Source organism: Astyanax mexicanus, chromosome 3 (genome assembly GCF_023375975.1).
Source record: "Astyanax mexicanus isolate ESR-SI-001 chromosome 3, AstMex3_surface, whole genome shotgun sequence".
Taxonomy (NCBI): Eukaryota; Metazoa; Chordata; class Actinopteri; order Characiformes; family Acestrorhamphidae; genus Astyanax; species Astyanax mexicanus.
This window is the reverse complement of record NC_064410.1, coordinates 47,177,355-47,203,126: the sequence shown is the minus strand read 5'-3', so window position 1 is coordinate 47,203,126 and position 25,772 is coordinate 47,177,355. Positions and strand designations below refer to the sequence as shown.

Genomic DNA, 25,772 nt, shown 5'->3' with positions numbered 1-25,772 from the left:
AATAGTTCTTTTTCGTAGACTTTTCACCTCCTTTATCACTGCTCTCTAAGGAAGCTGTTGAGCTTTGAATTTAAACCTCTTCTGGTATTATTAGCTTAATTACCCAATGTTTAGATTTTAGGAGGTTTCATTATTGTGGGCTATAGTAGCTAAAACTAGCTAGCTAGCATTGCTACATATAACAGTTGGTATTACCGCTAGTTAACTAATTCCAGCAGGGCTTGCTGCTGGGGGCCTAAGTAACCAAAACTGTAATTCTAAAAAGTCCTGGATTTTAATCTACAAACACATATTTCTCCCTCTCCTGTTTATTTGGGTAAGTAAAGTAAAGTGCTTCTGTTTATTTACAGTAAGCTTTTCCAATGTTTTTACTGAAATGGCTGATAATAGGGTGATGCACGCTAAGCTAGCTAACTAGCTAGCTAGTTATCAACAAAGGTGTCAAAATGTTCACATTATTTACTCATGTAGAAGTATCGATATAGGGTTTAAAATACTTATGTAGAAGTTGAAGAATCAACTCAGGCTTTTACTCAAGTAAAAGTACTGGTTTCAAAACTACTTAAAGTATGAAAGTAAAAGTAATGTAAGGAGGATGCCATTAAAGACAAAAGGTTAGGTCGCACCACAGGGGTTCCCAAAACAGTTTTCTAAAAGCCATAATGATTATACTGTTATATTAAAATGTTAATGTCATATGTCTGCTCTGTCCTTGCTGAAATGTGAGGTGCAGGTGCGATAGTATAGTATATAAACAAATAGGATGTCGGAATGTCTATCTGGATGGAGAGATTTATCTGCATAGGGTTTATTTTAAACTATGACAAGCAAGAAAGAAAACAAGAGAAGTCTAACCAGGCTATTTTTAAATATTGTGTAATTGTGAATTGTGTAAAAATGTAGAAGTAAAAAGTCATCTGAAAAATAATAAATTACTGTCATAGATATAAGTCCAGTGGACTTTTACTACGTGCTTGGACCTTAAATATTGTAATTTAGAGCATTTATTTGCAGAAAATGAGAAATGGCTGAAATAACATAAGGATGCAGAGCTTACAGACCTTAAATAATGCAAAGAAAACAAGTTCATATTCATATTTATATTTGTTGAAAAAATGTTTTTTAATCACAGTTTTCATGCATCATGACATGTTCTCCTCCACCAGTCTTACACACTGCTTTTGGACAACTTTATGCCACAAGCTGTTCGCGATCCGCCCAGAACGTGTCCGCGATCCACTCTTAAGTCCCGACCTGAGAATTGCTGCTTTAGAGGATGTGAAACTGACCTAAGTAACTGAGTGAGTTTTTTTCCATAGGTAGAACACCATACCTAATACAGAATCCTAGTATATACAGTATTATGGAGCCAAATTGCTGACGAGAAAATACAACTGTCGCGAAACAAATCTGATATTGCAAACAAAGAAGAGAACATAAGTTACCTTTTTTCTTACTTTTCCATACAGTATATGCAAGTGCATCTCAAAACAGTCAGAATATCATCGAAAAGTCTTTTAATTTCAGTAATTCAGTTAAAAATGTGAAACTCACTTATTATATCGATTCACTAAACACAGAGTGATTAAAGCATGTGTTTCTTTTAATGTTGCTGATTATGACTTACAGCTAGTGCAAACCCATAACTCAGTATCTCAGAAGGTTTGAATATTGGGGGAAAAGCTCCATATTGTAGACGCGTGGTGTCGCACTCAAGACAGCTGATTAACACAAAACACCTGCAAGGTTTCCAAAGCCTTTAAAATAGTCCCAGAGTCTGGTTCAGTAGGCTGCACAATCCTGGGTAAGAATGCAGACGTGACAGCTGTCCAGAGGGCAATCTCTCTCCTCTCCAGTGATGTAATGGTGTACATTACGAGTCTCAGTAAGTGATGGCAGGCTCTTACTCCGTGAGGTAATTTTTCCTCAAATTGGGATATGAACAAACATATGGAAGCCCATTCCCGCCACCTAAAAAAAATAAATAATCCAGCAAAATGTTTTTTTATTATTATTAAGTAAACTGCTATCTCAATATTTTGAGATACTATCTCAATATTTTGAGATACTAAGTCAATATTTTGAGATACTAAGTCAATATTTTGAGATACTAAGTCAATATTTTGAGATACTAAGTCAATATTTTGAGATACTATCTCAATATTTTGAGATACTATCTCAATATTTTGAGATACTATCTCAATATTTTGAGATACTAAGTCAATATTTTGAGATACTAAGTCAATATTTTGAGATACTATCTCAATATTTTGAGATAGTATCTCAATATTTTGAGATACTAAGTCAATATTTTGAGATACTATCTCAATATTTTGAGATACTAGGCTGTACAGAGACAGAAGCAGGTGAGACAAAGATGCAAAATGGATACCATCATTGAGGACTACTTCAGACGTGGATTCACAAATCATGAAATATTGGAACTTTTAGAGGAATCACACAATATCAAAATAAGCCTCCGGATCTTGGACGAGGCTGAAGTTAGCTTCTTATTCGCCAGTGTCTTATTCAGATTTCCGTTCCACCTTAAATACTGGCTGAACATACATGCGGCCGCCTGTAGATGTCGCATTTTAACAGTAAAAAACAGCATGTAAGCAAAGTGCTGTGAAAACGCTCTGAATAAAGGGGAGAACACAATGCGAGGGACAGAGTTTAACTCTGAGTGAAATATAATGTAAATAAAATTAAATATGAATTAAAACGTTATTGCTCTCACTTTTGGCCTAATTCCCAGGTCATTATCTACAGGTGGCCGCATGTATATTCAGCCAGCATTTAAGGTATCTCAAAATATTGACTTAGTATCTCAAAATATTGACTTAGTATCTCAAAATATTGACTTAGTATCTCAAAATATTGAGATAGTATCTCAAAATATTGACTTAGTATCTCAAAATATTGACTTAGTATCTCAAAATATTGACTTAGTATCTCAAAATATTGAGATAGTATCTCAAAATATTGACTTAGTATCTCAAAATATTGAGATAGCAATTTACTTAATAATAATAAAAAAAAATTGCTGGAGTATTTTTATTTTTTAGGTGGCGGGAATGGGCTTCCATACAAACACGAGGGACGCTGATGGAGGATATTTTTTTTTAGGCAGGGGGGTCTTAAAAGAGTCTGGTATGTGACATTTTATGTTAACGCTGTTTAAAGACACGGTGCGATGAGCTGCAATTTTCCATTCACTTCTATCGAAACTGAGCGGAATGTTTTCCCCACGGTGTGGGCGTGGCCTCAACGCGCGGAATGTTTTCCCCACGGTGTGGCGTGGCCTCAACGCGCGGAATGTTTTCCCCACTGTGTGGGCGTGGCCTCAACGCGCTCTGTACAGAGTTCGCGAGGATGACGTCATCACCACTAGAGTATATACACGCCTGGAGTTCGAAGTGCCTCATTCAGTACTCTGGAGCTCGCGAGTACTGACGTCACAAACACGGTTTTATCGACACAATCAAGGTAAGCAACAAAGAAATGGAAAGCAGCAACGAAACAGTAAGCAGCGAAGAAATTCACATTACTGAGGTCCTGAGAAGCATGGGCTTTACGTCGATGTTGAACATTGGTGGAGGGAATTTCTCTACAGTTAAGCTGGCCAAAACGTCCAGGTACCCAGGTGTCTCCACGGTCGCTATTAAAATAATAGAATGCCAGCTGCTAGCATCTTCTGTGCTTTCTATTTTTTTTTCACGGGAACTTAGCATCATGAAAATAGTGAAGCACCCACACATTGTGCACGTTTATGAAGTATTTGAGTTGCCTGGTGGAGCTGTGTGCATCGTCATGGAAGCTGCCTCAGCTAATCTTGCTCAAGTTATTGATAACAGTAACGGCATCCCCATTCGCATAGTCAAGAAGCGGTTCTCCCAGATTGTCAGCGCTGTGGAATATCTGCACAACAACGACATTGTTCACCGTGACCTGAAGTGTGACAACGTTCTACTAAGCGCAGATGGCAATGTCAAATTAGCAGACTTTGGGTTTAGCCGCTTTATGACAGGTGAACTCAGTGATACGTTTTGTGGCAGTCTTTGGTACGCTGCACCTGAGTTGTTAATATCGAATTGCTATGACCCCAAGAAAAGTGACGTTTGGAGCCTGGGGATCATTCTTTATTATATGGCCACAGGGGATCTGCCCTTCAAATGCCACGATAATATAGAACTCTCAATACAACATCGCGAACCAGTTACGTTTCCAAAGCATTGCAATGTAGAGGAGGAGTGCCGCATTTTCATCTCCTATATGCTGCAGTACGATCCTCAGAATCGTCCTTCAGTGTCTGAGGTGGCACAGCACCCGTGGCTGCAGTCCTTCCAAAAAGATGTTCAGGCCCAGAGTAGCAGCAGCTCTGTAAGCAATGAGAAAGACATGTCCACTTCTGAAAACGCTAGTGCACCTTGCCCAAACGTTGAGCCTGTGCTGGAAGCTGGTGCAAGCAAAGAGGTTGTGGAAGAGGTGGAGATTGGCTGCAGTGATGAGTCACCCCATACTGCAGGGAAAAGGGCACGTGATGCTAGTAATAAATGGCTAGCATCAACTCTAAAATTCTTCAAGTCACTTCTGAGGAGAATTAAAAAGCTTTTCAGGAGAAACAACTATAACATGCATGACTCCACCTCTGCTACTACCCAACAGCAGTGTGCCAGTGACTGTGTTTTCTTCCTACAAGCTTCTGCTACTTCAGATTCTGAGCACAACAGCAAGCATGGCCAGAGGTCCAAGAGGCAAATAATCCGTAAATTCCTCCAGCACATAATAAAGAGGAAACAAAAGGTAAAGCCCATCTAGACAGATACTCGGCATGGCTCTTGGAAATGATGACGACTCACTGATTGGATTTGATTCTAAAGAAAAAAAACCCACTCTGTGGGCCAGTGGTGAAAGCAGAACCAGTGCTCCCACAGCCCACATTGAATCAGGTAATATTTTACGCTGCACAGATGGACCTACGTTTTATAGCTGTTTATTTATAAAATTATACTTCTTTACATTATATTTTTGTTGAAAAATATATATAGACAATTCCACATCGCATCATTAATTTGACTTGATATGCTTTATATAGCACACTTACAGTCTTTCTGCATCAATAAAATGTTTATTTCCTTATTCATGACTGTATTTGTGTTTCGTTGTTTGCAATAAGTTTCGCGATGTACTGCACACACTCTCCCCACACGGCAGAATTTTAAATTCTAAATCTAATAATAACACATATTTAACTATTCAAAACATGTACTGGTCAATCTCAGGCAGTTAATTTTTTTTTACAAGGTTTCTAATCCGAAGATGTTTACATTTTTCTTAGTCCTGTTACCAAAAAAAAATCCTTTAGCTAAATGGCGGATATGCTAATGGCACGAGGACAGTGAGCACATTCTAGTGATTTTTCCAAAATTCATATTTTAAAAATAAACAAATAACATCTAAGAATTAATGTAGGTAACAGGAATGAGTGTTGAGCTTGACTCCTCAGTCAATAAGATAATTACAATAAGATAAAATATATAGAAAAACTAATCAGGGAACTTAATGTTGGTCTTCCCATGGTCTTCAGAAGAACCAAACGATGTAACTTCCTGTTGTAGATGTGACTTGTAGAATGTTCCAGGGGACTCATGTACTAAGACTTGCGTGGACTTCCTACTAAAATGTTCCGTACGCTCAGATCTGAAAAGTTCCGTACGCACAAAAAAATCCGGATTTATCAAACCGTGCGTAGGCAGAATTCCACGTACTTTCTCTTAGTACATCACAATCAACTTGAAATCAAGCGCAAATGCACGAAAGCATCACACTTGCCACGACTCCTCCCTCAATTACGCAGAGTATAATGTTATATTATTATTATTATTATTATTATTATTATTATTATTATTATTATTATTATTAATAATAATAATAATAATAATAATAATAATAATAATAATAATAATATTATATACGCATAGCGTATAATTACCCATGTTTTAAGTTTTATTATTCTAAGATAAATGCTTTCATTTAAATGCTTTAAATGAGTTGCCTACCAAAAAGACACACGTCACGCACTCAGCTTGTTTTCTTATGCTCTTGGAAATCTAAAACTGCTTATAAGCCAGTCATCATCATGGGCCAAAAAAACATAATGGTCACGGAAAATGCGCGCTCAATGAATTCGGCCATTAGCAGTATTTTCCAGTAATGCCAACGCTGCATCTCCAACAACTCCGGCGCAAACCTGATCTAGGCTAAGTGGAAACACGTTAAACGATTATTTCTGTAAGACAATGAAACTGTCTGATTAATTTACTTTATTTTACCCAATAATGCTTACTTCAATGTGTGCATAAAGGATATCTTAATAGTTGTAATTTCAATGCATCGCCTCTAAGTGTCGCCAAATGACAAAAACACAATACATACGCACAAAAAAAAGGCGTACGCCCAAAACAAAACTTCCGTGGGGGAACGCACTTTCACACGTTCAAGTCAAATTTAGTACATCAGACCGTGAGCGTGAAATATGGCGTACGCAATGTTTTTGTGCGTACGCACCTTTAGTACATGAGGCCCCAGATGTTTCAGATGGTGTAATGTGTTATGGTAACAGGACTGAGTAAAAACCCAGGGAGACAATAAAAATGTGTATTTTAACATAAATATTATGGATTTATTATGAAAAAATATTCTTAAAGCATAAATGGGATTTGGCATCACACAAAAATGCAAAAAAAAAAACATCTCTGAAGGATTATAATAATTATATTTCATGGTTAAGTTTAGAAAGTGGGGACAGGTAACAAATGCTATTTTTTCAGTGTTCTAAGTAGTTTTCATAATGTTTTTAATTACATATCTTACTTTTGCTATTAGGTTGTACACGACACTTTGATTCATAATATAAAATATATTTTAAAGTTATTTTGTGTGCACATTTATACATGTAATTATCTGTGGACAGAAAAGTGCGCGCAACACCACACAACACTGCACCTTGCACTGATGCACTGAATTGGACTAACGGACAATTTTTCATATTGAAGACGTTTAGGTTAAAGAAGCTGACAGCATATAATGCAGAATTAATAAGTTCCTGTTGATCAGCTTGTCCTCCTTCATTATCCACACAGGTGGATCTTGGCAGCAAGTCGCTGTGTTTAACAGGAGCAGTATGAATGCCTGCTCCATATTTATATTTAAAAATACGAAACAACTTACATTTCCTGCACATTTAGATCACAGGTCATACATACATCCATTTCAAGATCATTCTTTGTTGTATTGTTTTTTTATTATTTTTTTTATTGTAATAATAATAATTCCGGTGTGGCATGCTGCATATTTGTTTTTATAAATACAAACCTTAAAATAATTAATGTCAGTGTAATAATACTAATCAATTACTCTATTGCTGTTAAATATTAAAATGAAGTATTTCAAAAAAGTTTTTGACCTTCGGGTCTCTCGTCACCAGCAACAGACCAGCTGCCCACCACCAAGTGATAAGTTGCTCACCCTCCACTAATGATCTTAAATGGTATTACATTTAGTAACTTGACTAGGACTAAAACTTTAAGACTTACATCTTACCTTCAGCTCAGTGACTTGTTCCCACCACTGGTGTTTCATAACATCATTTTAGATAGCTTAACTTACTTAAATTAACTTTTTAAAAAATAAAGATGAGAAGATATGTGAGTGTTAAGAACCTTTTATTAAGGTCCTTCAAATAGTTCTTTGAGCCATAGAAGAACCATTTTTGGCTCCACAAAGAACCAGGTTTGTGATAGAGATATGTGAGTGTAAAGAACCTTTACTTTTGTGAGACTGTAAGACTAGAACAAATTCTTCAAATACTGCATCACACAAAATCCATTACAGCGTTCAGTTCCACCAGCACTGTATTGTCCTTACTTATTCGTTAGGCCTAAACTCTCATGCAAAACATGCTTCTGCTCTATGCAATCAGTAGATCAGGGTAATAACCCTATGTTGCCCCACATGAGGAATAAAGAATGACAATATACAGTATAATAAACAATGAGGTGATCATAATTTGTCATATGATCTAAATCACACTGAAGTATACATTAATCTGATGAATACCTAAAAAGTAAAAAACATATCAAGTTCAATGACCTACTCTTTTATTAATTCTGAGTAGAATTCTGAGTGACATGCAAAGATTTGGGTGCCCCTGGTCAAATTTCCTGTTACTGTGAACACTTAAGCAAGCTAAAGATGAAATGATCTTAAGACATAAAGACATAAAGTTCAAAATTAAACACGTTTTTAGGATTTTAGGCAATATTTGTATTATTTTGGTTTAGTACAATTTTAGAGTAAAAAAGTAAAGGGGTACCTTGCAAGAGATTTAAGCACTCAGATAACTTTGAGGTCTCAGACCTCAGTTAGCCTGTTAGGGTTATGGCTTGGCAAGTCAAGGAAAGCCATGTGATACAAATATCAAAACTTTTTCAGTGCCCAGGCTCCTCCAACCCTGTCCCAAAAATAACAGCAGTCGTTCTTCCATGCAGCAGCCTAGCAGTCTGAAAATAAAATGGTTTAGGCACACAAAGCATGAGAAGGCTATAAGAAAATATAAACCATTTATCAGTTCAAAATGTAATTTAGTAATGGAAGTTAACAGGAACTTAACAGCGTAGGTCAAGATAAGGTTTATGAAAACCCCTGCTTGACTGCAAAAGACTTCCAGGAAGATTTAGCAGACTCTACAGTTGTGGGAGGGTTATTCATTGAAGGGTTATTCAAAGAAAACCTTTCCTGCATCACTACTCACCACTAAATTATGAGTCAGAAGATTGCAAAAAGCGTATCTTAACAAGCCTGATATATTTTAAACACTGATAAGGTTACATTTCAGCAAATTCAGGAAATTTCAGAAAATTCTGAAAGCAAACATAAAACTATCTGTACAAAAAAGCTGATGTTGAAAATAGGATGGCTTCCACAAATGGAAAGTGATCCAAAACACACCTCAAATCCATAACAGACAACCTCAGAAGGCACAAGCTAACAATGCTCTGATCTAAACATCACTAAAAAAATCTGTGGATGGACCGATCACCAGTGCAAGAACAGTACGTGCCAGACAAGAATCATACACAACTTAAAGACTTTTGTAATAAAGAATGGATAAGAAGTCCTCAAACAAGAATTTAAATGTTGGTTGGCTAAAGAAAGTGTTTACAGGCTTTGATATTTACCAAAAAAGGTGCTGCTAGACACAAAAAATGCAGGGTGCCTAAACTTTTACTTATTTTAAAAATGCAAAAGATGAGAATGGGAAATGTGTTATCCTTAACTTTATGCCTTTTGGAGATCATTTCACCTTCAAGTTTCTTAATTTTGACCTGGGTGCACAAACCATTGCATGACACTTTCCATGCTTACATAGTCAGAATGTTGATTTTAAATTATTGCTACATCTTAACATTTAGTTTCCAGCACTACAAGGAAGTGTACTTTTTTACATTTCAAAAACGTTTTTCAAATGGTTCTGAACTTATTTTAACTTTTTAAAAACACAGTCTCTGTACATGGCCCAATCTGTAGCTTCCTTAACAGAATAGAAGAAAAATGGAAGAAGGAAAACTTTTTTGGCAATAAAGACTGGCCTTAATTTTAGTCTGTGGGGTCAGTACTTTTCTGCCAGCATGACAGACTTAGCAACTGTGTGTGGCAGAACTGGTTAATGACATGCTTGGACGAATGTCCTCGTATGTTAGAAGTAGTGCGGTAGGGCTTAATGTCAGACTGGCACAGTCTGGATAAGACAGTGATGCATGTTTACAGGCAGCCACAGGTCTTGACCACCATGTTTCGATGTTTCTTAAGTATTACGTTGTTGTTGTCATCATAGAAGAGCACAGAGATGGGACTGAGCTTGGTTGGTGCACAGCAGGCCTTTGGAACCTCATCTGGCTTAATAAGGTGGACCTGCCAAACACAAGCAGTAATTTTATGTCATAACAAAGGCTTCTGATCAGTAAAACACAATTTACTTAATTATTAAGTTTTTTTTAAATAAAATTGCTTGAAGAATTTATGCACATCTTTAAAATGAACATCATTACATAATCTTTTTTACATATAGAAAAGCATCAAAATCTCTCAAACTTAAGTTACTAACCACAAGCTGAATCATGGCATGATTAGTAGCGTTCATACAAGAACCCAAAGGATAGTCACATTCCCCATCGCAGTAATATGCTGAATAACCTGTAGGAGCTAAAACCCAATCCTGAAAAAGATGAAAAAAGTGGGTCAAGATAAAGGACACGTATAAATATACATCAATACTGTACTATTTTTTATGTGATGTCGTACCACTTTATATAATAGCACAATCTACTATATACAGTGGTTTGAAAAAGTTCTTTAAAAGTTATTTTTATACTGATATTTTTCAGATTATCAGACAGACATAACCTGAGTAAATATAAAAAGCAGGTTTTAATTATAATTTTATTTATTAAAAGAACAAATCTATCTAAACCAAACTAGCCCTGTGTGAAAAAGTGTTTGGCCCTAAATCTAATAACTTCCATCTATCACAGCACTACCACCACGTTTTTACACTCAGTATGATGTTCTTTTTCTAAAATTAGTCATCTTAAAGGGAGCTGACTCAGTACTATGATATGGTTTATGTGTTAGTTTTAAGCCAGATGTAATGGGACACACACCTTCCAAACTATTCCACTTTTGTCACGTCAGTCCAAAAAATAAGGTCCCACTGATCATCAAAATGTTTTTTGGCAAATGTGAGACTGGCTGTTGTGTTGTTTTTGGTCAATAGTGTTTTTTGACCTGGAACTCTCACATGGAGACCATTTTTGACCAGTCTCGTTCTTATTATTGAATCATTAAAACGAACCTTAACTGAGGCAAGTGAGACCTGCAGTTCTTTAAATGTTGTTCTGTGTTCTTTAGTGACCTCCTGAATGAGTTGTCCATGCCCTTTTGGAATAATTTCATCAGCCAGCCACTTCTTTTTCATACCACTGTAAATGTATTTAAATAATTCAGAACTAAGGTGTAATTTTCCTGTGTTTACCTTCCAGCCAAGATCACTGAAACTGACATACAGCTCATGTTTCTTACAAGCCTGCCGCCCACTGTTTGCATGATGCTGGTCTGAAAAAAAGTCAAAATCTTTTTAAATGATTTGTGATCACATGTTGATCGGATTACTGACAGAATCTGTTTTTATGCAGTTATCAGATTATATATTTCATGTAAATGCACCTAATGTAAGGTATGTTATAAGTTTGTCTGTATTTTTTAATGCTGACAGAGTTTATATAGTAAAGGGAAGCTGTAATATTAAAATTATGTCATAAAAAGGACGTTTTAAAACCTATATGCATTAGTTTATGTAACATCAACATACACATTAACACAAAGAATCAGTTCTACAAAATGTTGATATAAATTTATCTTCACAATATATGTGTAGGTTTTTTTTTATATAAAAGTGTTTAACAGCTGTCCTTATAGTATTCTGTTGTAGCAATGCAGCCAAGTTCACAAAGAGCAGAAAATGCTGGAAATATTCATTTGTGTATTCACAGTGTGGAGTAAAGTGGACAATATACAATATAATGTAAATATATATAAATAAGACATACATAGTGCAGCGCAGCATGTAAACACCAGTGTAATGGTATGTAAACAGGACAAAGAGTAAACTGATCAAAGCTTATAGTATAAGCTTATAGTATAGCTTATAGCTTAGATATGCTCACAGTATTTAGATGTTATAATGAGGATCAATTTACATAATCTACATAGAGCAATATTTAGAGGTTCTCTGTTTATCACTAAGAAAAAAATATTACAAGCTGAAAATATTAATCTTAAGATGCTTTAAAGTGTAGATGCTGCCAAACAAATATTATCAACAAATACATTAAGGAGGCATATAATGTAAACAAAAAACCTTTATTAAATGCAAGATTAATGCTCAAATAAGTTTGAAAATACAGAGAGTGGATAGGGCCTGCTTCTTACTTCCTAACAAGGCAACCACTGAAAAGATTAAGTTAATCAATGATTAATCAATCAAGTTAATCAATGATTGGAAGCGTGGAATATTGAGTAATTACAGGAATGTAGAGATTATAGGGTAACAATATAAACTGTATTCAAATAGAACATTTTAATATGTGAAATGAGACTGGGAAGACTCAGTGAGTTAACAGTATATATGAGTGATTGTGTGATTTTGTACAACTAATTCATCAGTTAAATTAAATTAAATTAATAAATGGAATATGTAACAGTTTTACTCCTTCCACCTTAACAGTAATTTTATTCACTTACCAAATATGCCAGGTCTGTTTGGATGGGGTAGGTCATATTTATTCTTTTTCTTTCGTGGGTTGTTGTGTCTGACTGCTCGAGGTGGGCGGCAAGGGATCTGGCTGGCCCGAAAGAACGTCACCATGAACGGCTGTTTGGAGCGAGGACCTCTGCGGCCAACTAAACCCACCCAAGCTGCCGACAATGAGCGGTCTGAAAGAGGGACAGAAAATAATCATTAAATGTACATATACACGACCCAGCAAGTTTGCAATCATCTGTTTTGTTTTTATGAAAGTATTATTATGTATTTGCCTGTTAAAATAATTTTAAAGGAAAACATCAAACACATGATCTCTGTGACAGTATTACCTTACCTTTTCATTTGGTGCTTTATGAGAGATGCTCACCTTCCTCTGTTTCCACATATAGGCGGATGCCCAGGTTGCTTCGTGGATGCAGTAGCCAACGGTTGCTGGCAGATGTCACATCAAAGGCCAGCCAGCCCTCCTGTCCTGCTGGCACAGACTGCATGTCCAACAGTACCAGCTCAGGTTCCCTAACAAACACATCAGGATTATTATAATTCTGTAAGATGCTTACACTGCTTCATGAAAGTTGCAGACATTGGCCTTGACGATTATTTTCTACTATAATGTTTAGTATAATGTAGTACTTTAGTGTTGTTTCTAACAGCTTGCTTAACAGACAATAATGATCAAAGTCAAGAAGTAACACTGGAAACGACTTTGCAAGTTTTCATTTGTTTATAAAACTGAAAGGGAAAAGAGATATAACGTCTTGCTAAAAGTTCATTTTTTTATTTTAAAAGTAATATTTAAAAGTAATGGACACTTCTATAAATAGATGCATACATAACAGATAGCTATTCCTGAATCACATGCACTCCAGAAAGAACATTTAAGTGTAACCTGTGTCTTTTATCCCTCTGGATTTCATAAACAGAGATGTGGAGAGTGCGGTTTGCTCGCTGACCCATGGTCAGGGTTTTGTAGATGCGGAACTCCGCAGCAGTGACTGTCTCTCCCTGTGGAAGTGGTGTGAGGTCAAAGCGGAACTCTTTCCAGTAGGGCCGAGGATGGAGGAGGTCTCTCTCATGCTCCACTAATGGAGAAAAAGATGTGCAGATAGAGTCAGAGCAAAAACCTCGTGTCTCCAAAACAGCAACTTTACAGGAGAAGGAAAAGGAGCATTAAAAAAGTCAGTGTAAAAAGATAATATTTAATTTTAGAGTATTTCTATTGGTCCATTTTCATGACATTTGTCAAAAACAAAACATGCCATTTTTATGTTAAAAAGGGAAAAATGCAGTGACAATATATACAAGATGTATCTAACTGCAGAGGTCACATCAATGGCTCGCACAGACTCCCGTACAGATCTCCAGCATAGCCAGCTCAGGCTCCCTAAAAACACACCAGTGATATTAGAATTTTGTGATATACTTACACTGCTTTATGCAAATTGTAGACATTGGCCTTGAGGATTATCAACAAGATGTATCTGACTACGTGCTTCATATTGGTATCAGCAGGTCTCTTTCAGGCTGACTAAAACGTTTATGGTTTATGTAATGCTGAGCTGTATAATAAAACATCTAGACATAAATCTCCATAACATATACATAAAGAAAAATAACAAGCACTCTGTATTTACAACAGTATTGGGCAATCCACTGTTTGTTTGTTTTTTTCTTTTTCAAAATCTTTAATTTAGATATTTAATTGAGTGAGAATAGGGTAATGTTTATCTTCTCCAAAGAGTCAAATTATATTGACAGATTTTGGCCTAGAATTGCCATATGGCAGTGTTTCTCTATCTTGGTCCGGAGGGAACCCTGATCTGGACCAGTGGGGCTTCCCCTTACCCAACACACCTGATCCAACCTACCTACCTACCTACCTACCTACCTAGCCTAGCTTAGCCTAGTTTAGCCTAGCTAGTTAACTAGCTAACAGTTCATGTGCTGTCAGCGTCTCCTACAACTGTACAGGTTCCTGTGTCTGTGAGGCTGGATTGCAGTGGAATAAAAATGGACTGACAGTTATTAAATTCGTGATTCACTACGCAGACATGCACTGTGTGGCGGGAGAGAAGCAGAAAGGGTGAGTTAAAACTGGAATTTGTACTTTATCTGGGCTGTCGGCAGAAGTATCATAGCTAAGCTACGCTAGCTAGTTTGGTTAACTAGCTAATGCTAACTACCTGAAACAAATTAGCTAGCTGACTTGCTATCTTAGCTTAGCTATCTTGCTACCGTAAATAAAAGATTAACGTAGCTACCTTACTTTTTTCTTGGTAGATAAAGGATTGGCTAGATAGATGTGGTGGACGAGGATGAAGGTGTATAATTTACATTGAGAATAAATTGCCTGTTATGCGTTTTTCCAGCTGCCCTAACTCCAGACTATCAAATAGTCTGTTAAAGTTGACACCACCTTATGAAAACAGAACTATTACACTGTGAATATTCTAAAGAACAAGGGATATTAATGTACCATTGTTTTATTATGACACTTTGAATTTTTTGAATTATTTGAGAAATATTGAATGAGAACATATGACCTGTTCTGCGTATTTTCAACTGCCCTAACTACATATTATCAAATAGTCTGTTAAAGTTTACACCAAATTATGAAAGCAACGTTAGACCTAATAAGCTGTGAATAGCCTGAACAACAAGAAATATTACTGTACATTTTCTTGATTAACTTGTTATTTACATGTTCTCTAATAGGCTGTGAATAGCCTAAAGAATAAGGAATATTACTGTACATTTTCTTTATTATGACCCTTTGAATCTGGCATTTGAGAAATTTTGAATGAGAACAAATGGCCTGTTCTGAATATTTCCAGCTAACTCTAGATCATCAAACACTCTGTTAAAGGCAGCACTACCTTAGGAAAGTAGACCTAATTGGCTGTAAATATCCTAAACAACAAGGAACATTACTGTACAATTTCTTTATACAGAATACATGTTACACGACTATGAAGAAATATGCCCATCACTGTAAAATCTTATTGATTTACATAAAATTATAAATAGAGATCTTTTGACCCCAAGAATAAATAAACACCATCCAACCAGTCATTCTTCCAAAGTCACATAGGAGCCTGGATTGTAAACAAAGGGAAGTCCCTAAACCAACTTGTTCCTGTCCTGTAAACTTTCAGTGATTTTTGCACGATAATAGTTATAGTTACTGGTATGTTAGGTTAGGGCAGTTAGTTTATACTGGCACTTATACTATGAAAAGTGTTCTACAACAATCTAGGGTTGGGAGGTAAATCAAATTCATTTATCAAAATACTATTTTAATGCAGATTTTAAAGGAATAATCAAGATTGGATAGAGTGAATCTCAGTAGATTGACATTTGCTTCTGTCAGAAACCTGTAATAGACTATGTGATTTTCATATTCCACATTCTAACTATAGGTGGCACATCACTTTAAATGGTGCTGTTTGTTTACAAAAAAAAATTAATTTATGGAAGAACTAAACACTGTAATCGAGGATCGCTCATACATTTGAAGAATATTGTAATTTTTTTTTCACAATATCCATTAGTCTTACAACAATCCAGCAGTGGGATTTAATAAGACTTTAATTTTCTTGTATAAAAGGCCTGCAGAATCTGGTTTATACACATTCAAATAGGTTGGCTTCCTATTACTCCAAAATGCTACAATAATATCATGTTAATATAAATGATTAATAGTATGGAAAGTGTTTTTCACTTTTCGTCATTTGATTGTCTTTTGGTTTGTTTATTTTTTAGGATTCCAGAATCTGGTTTATGCAGAACTGAATAGATATTTTTCTTAGGTTTGACGTCTCATTACTAATTAAATTATACAGTTATATCATCAGCAGCTTATAGCATTAATACTTTGGAAAGTGTTCTACAACAGTCCAATAGTGGATTTTAATATCCACCTAACTAATAATTAATAATTTTCTTATTTTACAGGTCTTCAAAATCTGGTCTGTACAAAACCAAATTGACATTTGTCAATTTGTAATATCACTTCATACTTGTCATTAATAGTATATAAAGCATTATTCAATGATTTTATTATCATTTGACATCATTTTGGTTTGCTGTGTTTTATGAAACCCAGATTCTGGTTTATACACAGCCAAAGACATTTGTTCTAAGTTTGGCTTAATATTAATCTGAAATGCTACATTAACATCTCTTGATATGTATTCAAATAATAGTAGAGAAGCAGTCCTCAAGAACTTAATAAATATTAGGTTATTTCTAGTAATACACATTTTGATTTGAATTTTTTTGTGGAAAACTAGGCGATTTTGTTAAGATGGTGAATTCTGTGTCTGTAAATTATGACTGAATTTGACCTCATGGTGTGTCCAGATGCCATGTGGTGCGACCACTGCACAGTGTTTTTCATGATGGGTATATGTCCTAATCTAGATAGGTTGATGTTGTGCTTTTTATATTCAATTGATGATTGATGATGATACATTAAATGCTTTATTTTAGTGTTTTTCTTCAAATAAATAGAAAACAATGATTTATGTTTAAAATGTGGATAATATAAGAAAATGCAAATATGTAGGGCTGTGATACAACCCCAATTCCAACAAAGTTGTACATGTATGTAAATAAAAACAGAATTTAATTATTTACAAATCTCAGACTAATTTTATTAACAATAGAACATGCATATCAAATGGAAAAGTGAGAATTTTACCATTTTATATACATATAAAAAAAAACTTGCTGAACTTGGTTGCAGCTACACATCTCAAAAATGTTGGGAGATTACCATGTCTACCACTGCGTAGCATCGCCTCTGTAAAGGTGTAAGAGGTGAGGAGAGCAGGTTTTATTAGAGCAATGTCCTGATGTAGCACAACTTATTTAAATTTATTTTTTTTATTTCATTATAAATCAAAAGATTTGTATAGATTTTTTGGTAACACTTTACTTGGATGGTCCATTTGACGGCCTCTCTGATGCTCAACTGACGTTCAACTAACATTCAGCTACATGTCTATTAAATGCAAATGAACTAAAAGGTGAAAGTAAATGATTCTCTATTGAATATAACCCAACATTCAACTCTAACCCAAACGCTTATCTTAATATTTTAGGATTGGGTTTAGGTTTAGATTTTAAGCTTAGGTTAAGGTTAGGGTTAGGTGTAGGGATTGATTTTAGGGTTGATTAAGGGTTAAGGTTAGGGTTAAGTGTAGGGTTTGATTTTAGGGTTGAGTAAGGGTTAAGGTTAGGGTTAGGTGTAGGGTTTGATTTTAGGGTTGATTAAGGGTTAAGGTTAGGGTTAGGTGTAGGGTTTGATTTTAGGGTTGAGTAAGGGTTAAGGTTAGGGTTAGGTGTAGGGTTTGATTTTATGGTTGATTAAGGGTTAAGGTTAGGGTTATGTGTAGGGTTTGATTTTAGGGTTGAGTAAGGGTTAAGGTTAGGGTTAGGTGTAGGGTTTGATTTTAGGGTTGAGTAAGGGTTAAGGTTAGGGTTAGGTGTAGGGTTTGATTTTAGGGTTGATTAAGGGTTAAGGTTAGGGTTAGGTGTAGGGTTTGATTTTAGGGTTGATTAAGGGTTAAGGTTAGGGTTAGGTGTAGGGTTTGATTTTATGGTTGATTAAGGGTTAAGGTTAGGGTTAGGTGTAGGGTTTGATTTTAGGGTTGATTGAGGGTTAAGGTTAGGGTTAGGTGTAGGGTTTGATTTTAGGGTTGAGTAAGGGTTAAGGTTAGGGTTAGGTGTAGGGTTTGATTTTAGGGTTGATTAAGGGTTAAGGTTAGGGTTAGGTGTAGGGTTTGATTTTATGGTTGATTAAGGGTTAAGGTTAGGGTTAGGTGTAGGGTTTGATTTTAGGGTTGATTGAGGGTTAAGGTTAGGGTTAGGTGTAGGGTTTGATTTTAGGGTTGAGTAAGGGTTAAGGTTAGGGTTAGGTGTAGGGTTAGATTTTAGGGTTGATTAAGGGTTAAGGTTAGGGTTAGGTGTAGGGTTAGATTTTAGGGTTGATTAAGGGTTAGGGTTAGGTGTAGGGTTTGATTTTATGGTTGATTAAGGGTTATGGTTAGGGTTAGGTGTAGGGTTAGATTTTAGGGTTGATTAAGGGTTAGGGTTAGGTGTAGGGTTAGGTTCTATTTTTAATCATTTACATTCAACATAGGGTTAAGTTATATTTAATGGACATTCAATTCAGTGTTAGTTGAATGTTAGTTGAGCATCAACAAGGCCGTAAAATGGACCATCCAAGTAAAGTGTTACCGATTTTTTATTAAAGGTCATTTAGACAAACCAGTTTTTAACTTCTCAGTTCCACAGAATGGCATTCATTTTTTTGTATCTAACAGAATTCACAGACTCTGTCAGCATCAGGTCCCGCACTTGATATTTCTAATAAGCACCAAAATTCTTTAGACCTTTTAAACGGTGCGCTGATAACAAGCTGGTTGGACAGTGATTTCTGGAAGTGTTCGTGAGCCCATGCAGTGATTTCCAGTGAAGAATCATGTCAGTTCTGAATGCAGCCTGAGGGCCAGATGATCACCAGCATTCAGTATGTTGTCCCTTGTTCCTTACACACAGGGATTTCTTCAGAGTATATGACAGAGTATATCAAACTTTTAGTTATATGGGCTGTAAGAAGAGTCTTCACAATTTTATGCTGAACATTTTTCTAAAATAGATTTTTATACACAGTTTTGGTAAACATCTGCCCATCTTTGCTTCTAAAAGACTCTCTGAAATGCTCTATTTATACCCAGTTATGTGAGGGAGTTGTAAATTGCTCTTTGTGTAGCTGTTTATTATTAGTACTTACTTTGTTACCCAACCTTATAGAGATGTGTTGCTTCCATCAAGTTCTAAATTAGTTTTTTTTTTTTCATTAAATGGAAAAAGGTCTCATTTTGAAATGTGTTCTTTACTCTTGTAAACAAAAATGGCTCTATAAAATTTACCAATCAGTTTGTTTATTTTGATACATTTTTGTTATTGACAGTTCTGTAAACTTTTACCAACTTTTGTTTAAGACTTTTGTATATGGAATTTTTCGTTAATTAATCTCTTTAAAGAGAGAATTCGTTATCATGTGGTGCACCCCATAATAGCAGTAACTATAATAAATTCTAAAATAATGATCTTATTTCTCTGGATGTAACATTCATTGCTGATACAGCATGTTTAAGTTTATAGTTTTAAAAACAGTCAGTTTTGCGTGATTTACAGAAAAAAATAAAACATTAATTACACATTAAAATGTGACTATAAATATTATATTATAATATTATAAAATTTAAATAAGATTTTACTAAAATCCTAAGTAAAGCAAACAGTTTATAAACACGTTACACTACTGAGAACTTGTAAAACAAATGTTGAGCATGAACATAAATTATGATCACCAAATGACATTTGTTAGGGCCACAGTCAATTTATCTGGATGGAAATGTGTAAAAACATTATCAAAATGTTTTATATTAATTTATGCGATTAAAAAATAGATATTTTTATTATTTTACAATTGGCCTGTTGAAAACCCTCATAGGCCAGTGACCATTATGAAAAACCAAGCGGGCCTTTTTCACAAGTATAAGTATTTACCCAGCTGAATAGAGAGTTTGGACTTTTTGCTACAGAAATATCAATTGATAATTTTTTCATTATGAAAGAGGTTATTTTAAGGATGTCATGGTGGTATTTCTAGTTTTATAGGACTCCAGAATCTGCTTTATGTAAGGAAATAAGTATGAATTCTATAGTAATATTATTGCAGCTTATAGCATTTAAAGTGTCCTACAAAAATCCAGTAGGGAGATTCAGTAACCCTTTAATTTTCATGTTTTATAGGTCAAATTCAGGACTATACTTTGCTTCTAAATTTAACTTTCTATTACTTCAAAATGCTACTGTAATATTATTTGAAATGTATGTGATAAATAGTTTGGAAAGGGTTCTTTTAAAGATTTAGTCGTATAATTTTATAAATTTGTTTTGATGGTTTTATATGACAAATTCTGGTTCATGCAAACTGAACGGAAATTTGTTCCAAGTTTGGCGTCCCATTACTCTAAAATGATACAGTAATATTACATTAAACATATCATGAATACATGACAATGTGACATTTACAAATTTAGTGCTGTGATATATGATAACTCTATCATTTTCATGTTTTATATTATTTACTGAATAAAATATATAAGTAACCAAAGGCTTACTTTTCTATTTGTTTTTCTGTTTGTGGAAACAATACAGCTGATGACTGCCAATTTGAAATGATAAAATTATACATTTTTTGTTCTGTTTTGTTTACAGTGACGGTATATACATTTTGCAGAGGGTTCAAGGAGGCAACATCTAATATTGAGAAATATCTTGGACCAGCCTTGTGAGAAAAGAATGTAGATGGCTTTAAAAATGCTGGACCAGACTAACCTACAGGACAACACTACAACCTGAGAGGTGGGTGGTAGATAGAGGACAAGGGAGTTGGCTATATAGTTACCAGGAGATATTAAAGTGTGGGAGGGGCAAGCAGATGGTATGATACAGAAGGAAATTGGGAGGAGGAGAGAGAAGGAGTGTATGTTTTTGGAGTATGTAATACTTTGTGTTAAAAATAGATAAGCCTAGATAGAGAGAGGGCATAAAGGATAAAGTCAGAGAAAGAGAGAGATGAACATGTGTCCTCATAGAGGCCTGTGGGTCAGACTGACACCCACGGCCAGGCCTGCGCTGTAGGGTAATTAGAGGCAGTGTGGGGCCGGCTCCCGCTCAACACATGACCACTAATTACAGCCTCGCTGTATATTTTTAGAGGAGTGCCTGACATTATTTTCATTTCCCTCTCCCTCCTCCTCTTTCTGCCTAGCGATGAAGCCTGTAATTCTGCACAGCTGTGTGCCCTCCGCATCATCACACAGCCTCAGTCGTCCACTGGGGTTTGCCTGCATGATCTCAGTCACTGTTTCTTCATCTGCTATTAAGTATTAGCAACATCACTTCAAGTCATTATAGGCTAATGCAGGCAGTTCCAGCCCAACACCAAATTTATTGCTGTGCAATAATCATCATAGACAATGAGCTGCTGACAAACAGCACTGATGAGGATTATGATAAAAATAAGAGAAGACAGATGTTCTCCCATGTCAAAGACACTAGCGAGAGACAGAGAGATACAGGGTGGAGGCCTCTGAGATTGGGATGTTTAACTGCAATTTTGTGACAGATAAGCATCGTCTCTGGGCTGAGACAGGAAAAGGAGATGTTGGAGAGATAGTGTAGTTGTCTCATCGCAATAGACCACAAATCCTGCCTGTCTTCTAGGACACCACAATAGACCTAATATTCAGTTTGGCCAAACCTGAAGAGGCCCTCTCTGAGCTGCAATGTAAAATAAATATATTGAGACATGAATATATTCTATGTAATATTACATACATGTTTTAATCTTTTAAATGCAGGTGTTTCTCCAACAATTCATATTTTGCGTGGGTAATTTTATGGCCTGACACTAATTAACATATATGTGGCACAAATTAATCTACACACTATAACAATAATGTAAAACATTCAGAACATTTATTGATAACAAAAGCATGCAAATGTTGCAGTTTCAAAGTTGATTACCAGTTCGCAAACTGATACTAAGCTGCAAAACCGCCCTATTTTGAACTCATTTTATGTATAAAAACACTGTACTTATACTGGGACAGTGTCAGTTCATAATTCCACGTTTAGTAACGTGGAATTATCTGGAGCTCCACCAGACAAAGATTTCTTTTAGTTAAATCAGATTTTCCCATTTAATATAATATTTTTTTTTCCCCACTAAAACAAAGTTTTAGTGCTAATTTCTACCACACTAAGAAATGATCTTGATTTTAAGGTTTTAGTACTTTAGTTGTTTACTTAAAGCCTATTTCAATTACCAACATATACTTTTGGTCCATCATATAGATTTTTGTCTAAATTTTCTACTGCCCTTTACAAAATAACTTAGGATGAGCCTGCTTCTTGTTTTCTTTTTCTTTAAACATAAAATAAAAAAATAACTGTTGAAATTGGCCAATATTTTAATTATTTTTAGATTTAAAGATTGAAATAATCTATTGTTTTTGGCAGGTTTATTATAAACTTTACTTCACTTTAAGTATAAATAAACCCTAATTGTAAACTAAAATATCTGTTTTAGGTAAAATATTGGAGATGCTAAAGCAATTGTTTGTCTAGTCTCTTGTTTCTACATAACAAAAACATTCTAAAATGAAATATTGTGGTGGTCTGTATAACTCTACTTACAACATGAGTTTGAAATGGCTTGCTATGAAATGGTGAGCAACATTTACATTTTTGTAAATTTAGACTGGCTTGGACCTAAATATCTGTATAACTAATTTGTGCCAAATTTGTGGAAGTGCTGTAGTTCAGTTTAAAGAGATTCACCAAAGACATCTAGCTGCCCCCCCCCCCCCCTTATAAAACTAACTAATGATAAAGGATTATAAAGGACTGCAGAACTGATAATAGCCTTACTGCTACATCATAGTTGTTCCAAATTGAAGGACTCTTCAAGTGCAGCAAAGAAATGCAGCAGATATTTGAAGCAATTTCAAGGAGGCAAATGATGTATCCTTCTCAGCCCTCAGTTACCCACATTAACTGCTGACTTACAATGTGAAGAGGGGAAAACAGCACCAGCAAAATTTAATTTTGAAATGTTATTTTATAATTCATTTTCACAGACATGTAAAGTTTATAATGCCACAGTTTGTCTGCCAGGGAAGCAGTAAGCCTCAATAGACTGTTTCATATTTGCATTTATGTATGTATTATGAATATTTCAGCATGCTTAACTGCAACACCTTCATCTGTACTACATACCTCAGACTCAACCACTAGTTAACATTAGTAGTTAGTAAACTTGTGGACACAGCCTTAGCCTACTGTCTGATTGTGAACCTACCAGCCTAGGCTTAGGAACCAGCTAATGTTTTGCATATCAGAAATATTTGTAAGGCAATAGAGATTAAAGAAACTTAGCTACTTGCGCACTTGAGCCGGCAGCTTACCCAGGTTGACGAAGCTCATAACTGTGTCTGCCTCACTAACCACTGTACCCAGGGGAGGCGTGTGTGTGCTGAGTGTGGGAAGAGCAGCGTGGATGACCCCCTCATGATTCTGGACCAGACCTATACCATCATCCCCCTCAGCCGATACAGCGTGGTAAAGGTCCAGCATGAAAAGAGGAGCGGATGAGGGAGGTCGCAGGGGCGGATGGGGCCGAGGCCGTCCGGGCAGCCCCAGGATGGACAGGATCTCCCTCTGCATCTCCTTTTTCTCTCGGCCGCTCAGCCTGCGGAAACTGGAATGTGTTGTGCCCTGCGTCTGCCCGCATGCACACAGGGCGAGGAAGACCACCAGCTGGAAGATCCACCACTGTCCTGCCGTTCTCCTGCTGGTGCCACAGCTATGCCTCCTTCGGCTACACATGTGAGAGGAGTGCTGATCCAGAAGCTCCAACTTTTCTGCACACACTGATAAAATGTCCTGAAACGGGAGGTCTGCTTCCTTTGGTGTCATTGTTCGTCCTGCTGTGTGCTGGTGACTAGTTTTAAAGTCTTCCCTCTGAGGTGTGTTTAGACAAATTCAGCACACCATGGAACAGCAATGGAAGCTTAACACATGGCTCAGTAATAGAAACCGTCCCTAATAGAGTTCACCCACCTGTTTGCTTAAGTATTCAAAGCTGTTTAAGCAAGATCTGTGTTCATTACCTTGTGCATCCGTTTATCTCCGTCCTCATGCTTGTCTGTCCTATCTCTAGCACAGCTGTCTATGAAACAAACCTGCACTCTTCTTCCTCTCGTGCTCGCTCTCTCTTCTGTTTACTTGTTGAGGGAGAGGGTGAAACAAACCACAGATAGAGCAGAACCTTTGGCACTGCAGAGGCTGCTTGAAGGAAAACAAACAGCTCTTAAGACTTTTCCACTGCTTTGAAGAGCAGAGTTTGGAAGAGCGGGAGCGAGGTTAAGTAAAGAGCAGGTGCTGAGTAAGGGCTGAGGCTGAATGCGAAATTAAAGTCCATGGGTACAGTAAATAAATAAGGTGGGTCCACCAACCTTATTACCAAGTCTTCCCTCTTCAAAGGGCCCACAAATCTAGCACAACACCTGCCTTTTCTCCAGATTCGTAGACAAGTTACTGCTTGATTTTTCCCCCAATGAGGAAAAAAAAAATCCACAAAAAGGAAAAAATACTCCTCCAAGTTTAAATGGTCATAATCCAGTAAGTGAACTAGTCAAAAGACTTTCTTAAATAAAACAATCCACATCTGCAGGCATCCTATTCGTATTGGTCTGGGTTTCGTGTAGTATGTAATCTGATTGAATGTAAGCCTTCCTACTCTTTGCAAGATGCTAGACATTTTAAAGGGAGTGTCTAAAATGACTCAAGCCTCCTCCTCCTCCCTCCCTCCCTCTCTCCCTCTCTCTTATTTGCACTCGCTCTCCCCACAATGCTCTGCTCCCTCCTCCATTCACCATATCCACCACTTCATCTTCAACACACCCAAAATTTGTTCACAATTACTACGTGGCCTAGCGTGAGAACGGTTTGAGACGTCTCTCTCTGGGAGACAATCGAGCAGATCTAACCACCTTAAGCCTGTATTCTGAATAAGTAAATTATCCTAACAGTACAGCATTTAGGTTTTGTGGATTGAAGCAGATGACACGGTGCAAAAAAGAACGATAATTTACATCAGACAACCTGTCTGATCACCATGAAAAGGCTATTGTAGTAGATAACTTAAGTTATCTGGGTGGTCTCTTGCCAAAACCACAGACTACAGGCTATGTTTAGGCTGCTGTTGCCAGTTTTAGCGCAAATGAAGCATGCATATGAATCTCCCATGCTGTTTTTTTATGAACAGAAAACATCTGTGCCGTTTTTCACTGTATACTTGTCTGTGTTTTAACACAGGAAAGGAGGATTTCTGGGCTGGTGCAGAAGCCGAAGTGTGGTAGGAGCGAGACGTGCCATGGGAGCTACTCTGGGTGCTGAGGACAGTGTTTGGAGGGAAAGGATGTGAGTGGGTTTAAATATTTGTACATAAACACAGACACACAGCTGCAGAGTGTGGACCATGAAACACCACCCTTCCCTAACCCCATCCGTTCCAACCAACCACCAAACCTATACACAGTCCAATACAAACATGCATGTGTGTGCACACACCCCAAAAACAAAGGTTCTTATGTTCTGCAGAGAAGAGCTTCTTTGAAATTCCTCAGCAACTTATTAAACGTCCCACTGTTCAGTGATTGCATCGATGTAAGACACAAAGCCATCCTCTTTGAAGACTTAATTGGTTCTCTTTATCTCTCAGGGAAGGAAATTGCCCCCT

General features: G+C 36.4%; 2 protein-coding genes and 1 long non-coding RNA gene across 3 annotated transcripts; 2 read left to right on the top strand and 1 right to left on the bottom strand.

Moving 5' to 3' along the window:
- The first annotated feature begins 3,103 nt into the window (after positions 1 to 3,103).
- Positions 3,104 to 5,157, top strand: LOC111195570 (testis-specific serine/threonine-protein kinase 6-like). The gene has a single exon (XM_022683446.2). The coding sequence runs from the start codon at positions 3,505 to 3,507 to the stop codon at positions 4,819 to 4,821; it is 1,317 nt and encodes a 438-aa protein (XP_022539167.2). The 5' UTR covers positions 3,104 to 3,504; the 3' UTR covers positions 4,822 to 5,157.
- Positions 5,158 to 7,710: 2,553 nt separating this feature from the next.
- bmp8a (bone morphogenetic protein 8a) lies at positions 7,711 to 24,781 on the bottom strand. Its single transcript, XM_007258840.4, has 7 exons — positions 23,437 to 24,781; positions 13,275 to 13,467; positions 12,753 to 12,901; positions 12,364 to 12,555; positions 11,096 to 11,175; positions 10,169 to 10,279; positions 7,711 to 9,975 (listed from the first exon to the last, which is right to left on the bottom strand). Exons 1-7 carry the CDS (start codon positions 23,945 to 23,947, stop codon positions 9,826 to 9,828), a joined length of 1,386 nt encoding a protein of 461 aa, XP_007258902.3. The 5' UTR covers positions 23,948 to 24,781; the 3' UTR covers positions 7,711 to 9,825.
- On the top strand, positions 14,047 to 25,455 carry LOC107197892 (uncharacterized). The gene is made up of 3 exons (XR_001518836.3): positions 14,047 to 14,468; positions 20,681 to 20,827; positions 25,349 to 25,455. It is a non-coding gene; the product is annotated as an uncharacterized LOC107197892 (long non-coding RNA).
- Positions 25,456 to 25,772: the final 317 nt, after the last annotated feature.

Coding starts and splice junctions, on each gene's coding strand:
- LOC111195570 (XM_022683446.2), top strand. CDS start 3,505: ATGGAAAGCAGCAACGAAACAGTAAGCAGCGAAGAAATTCACATTACT.
- bmp8a (XM_007258840.4), bottom strand. CDS start 23,947: ATGACACCAAAGGAAGCAGACCTCCCGTTTCAGGACATTTTATCAGTG. Junction 13,468..23,436: donor TATGAGCTTCGTCAACCTGG/GTAAGCTGCCGG, acceptor TTTCTCCATTAG/TGGAGCATGAGAGAGACCTC. Junction 10,280..11,095: donor TCAGTGATCTTGGCTGGAAG/GTAAACACAGGA, acceptor CATCTTTTTCAG/GATTGGGTTTTAGCTCCTAC.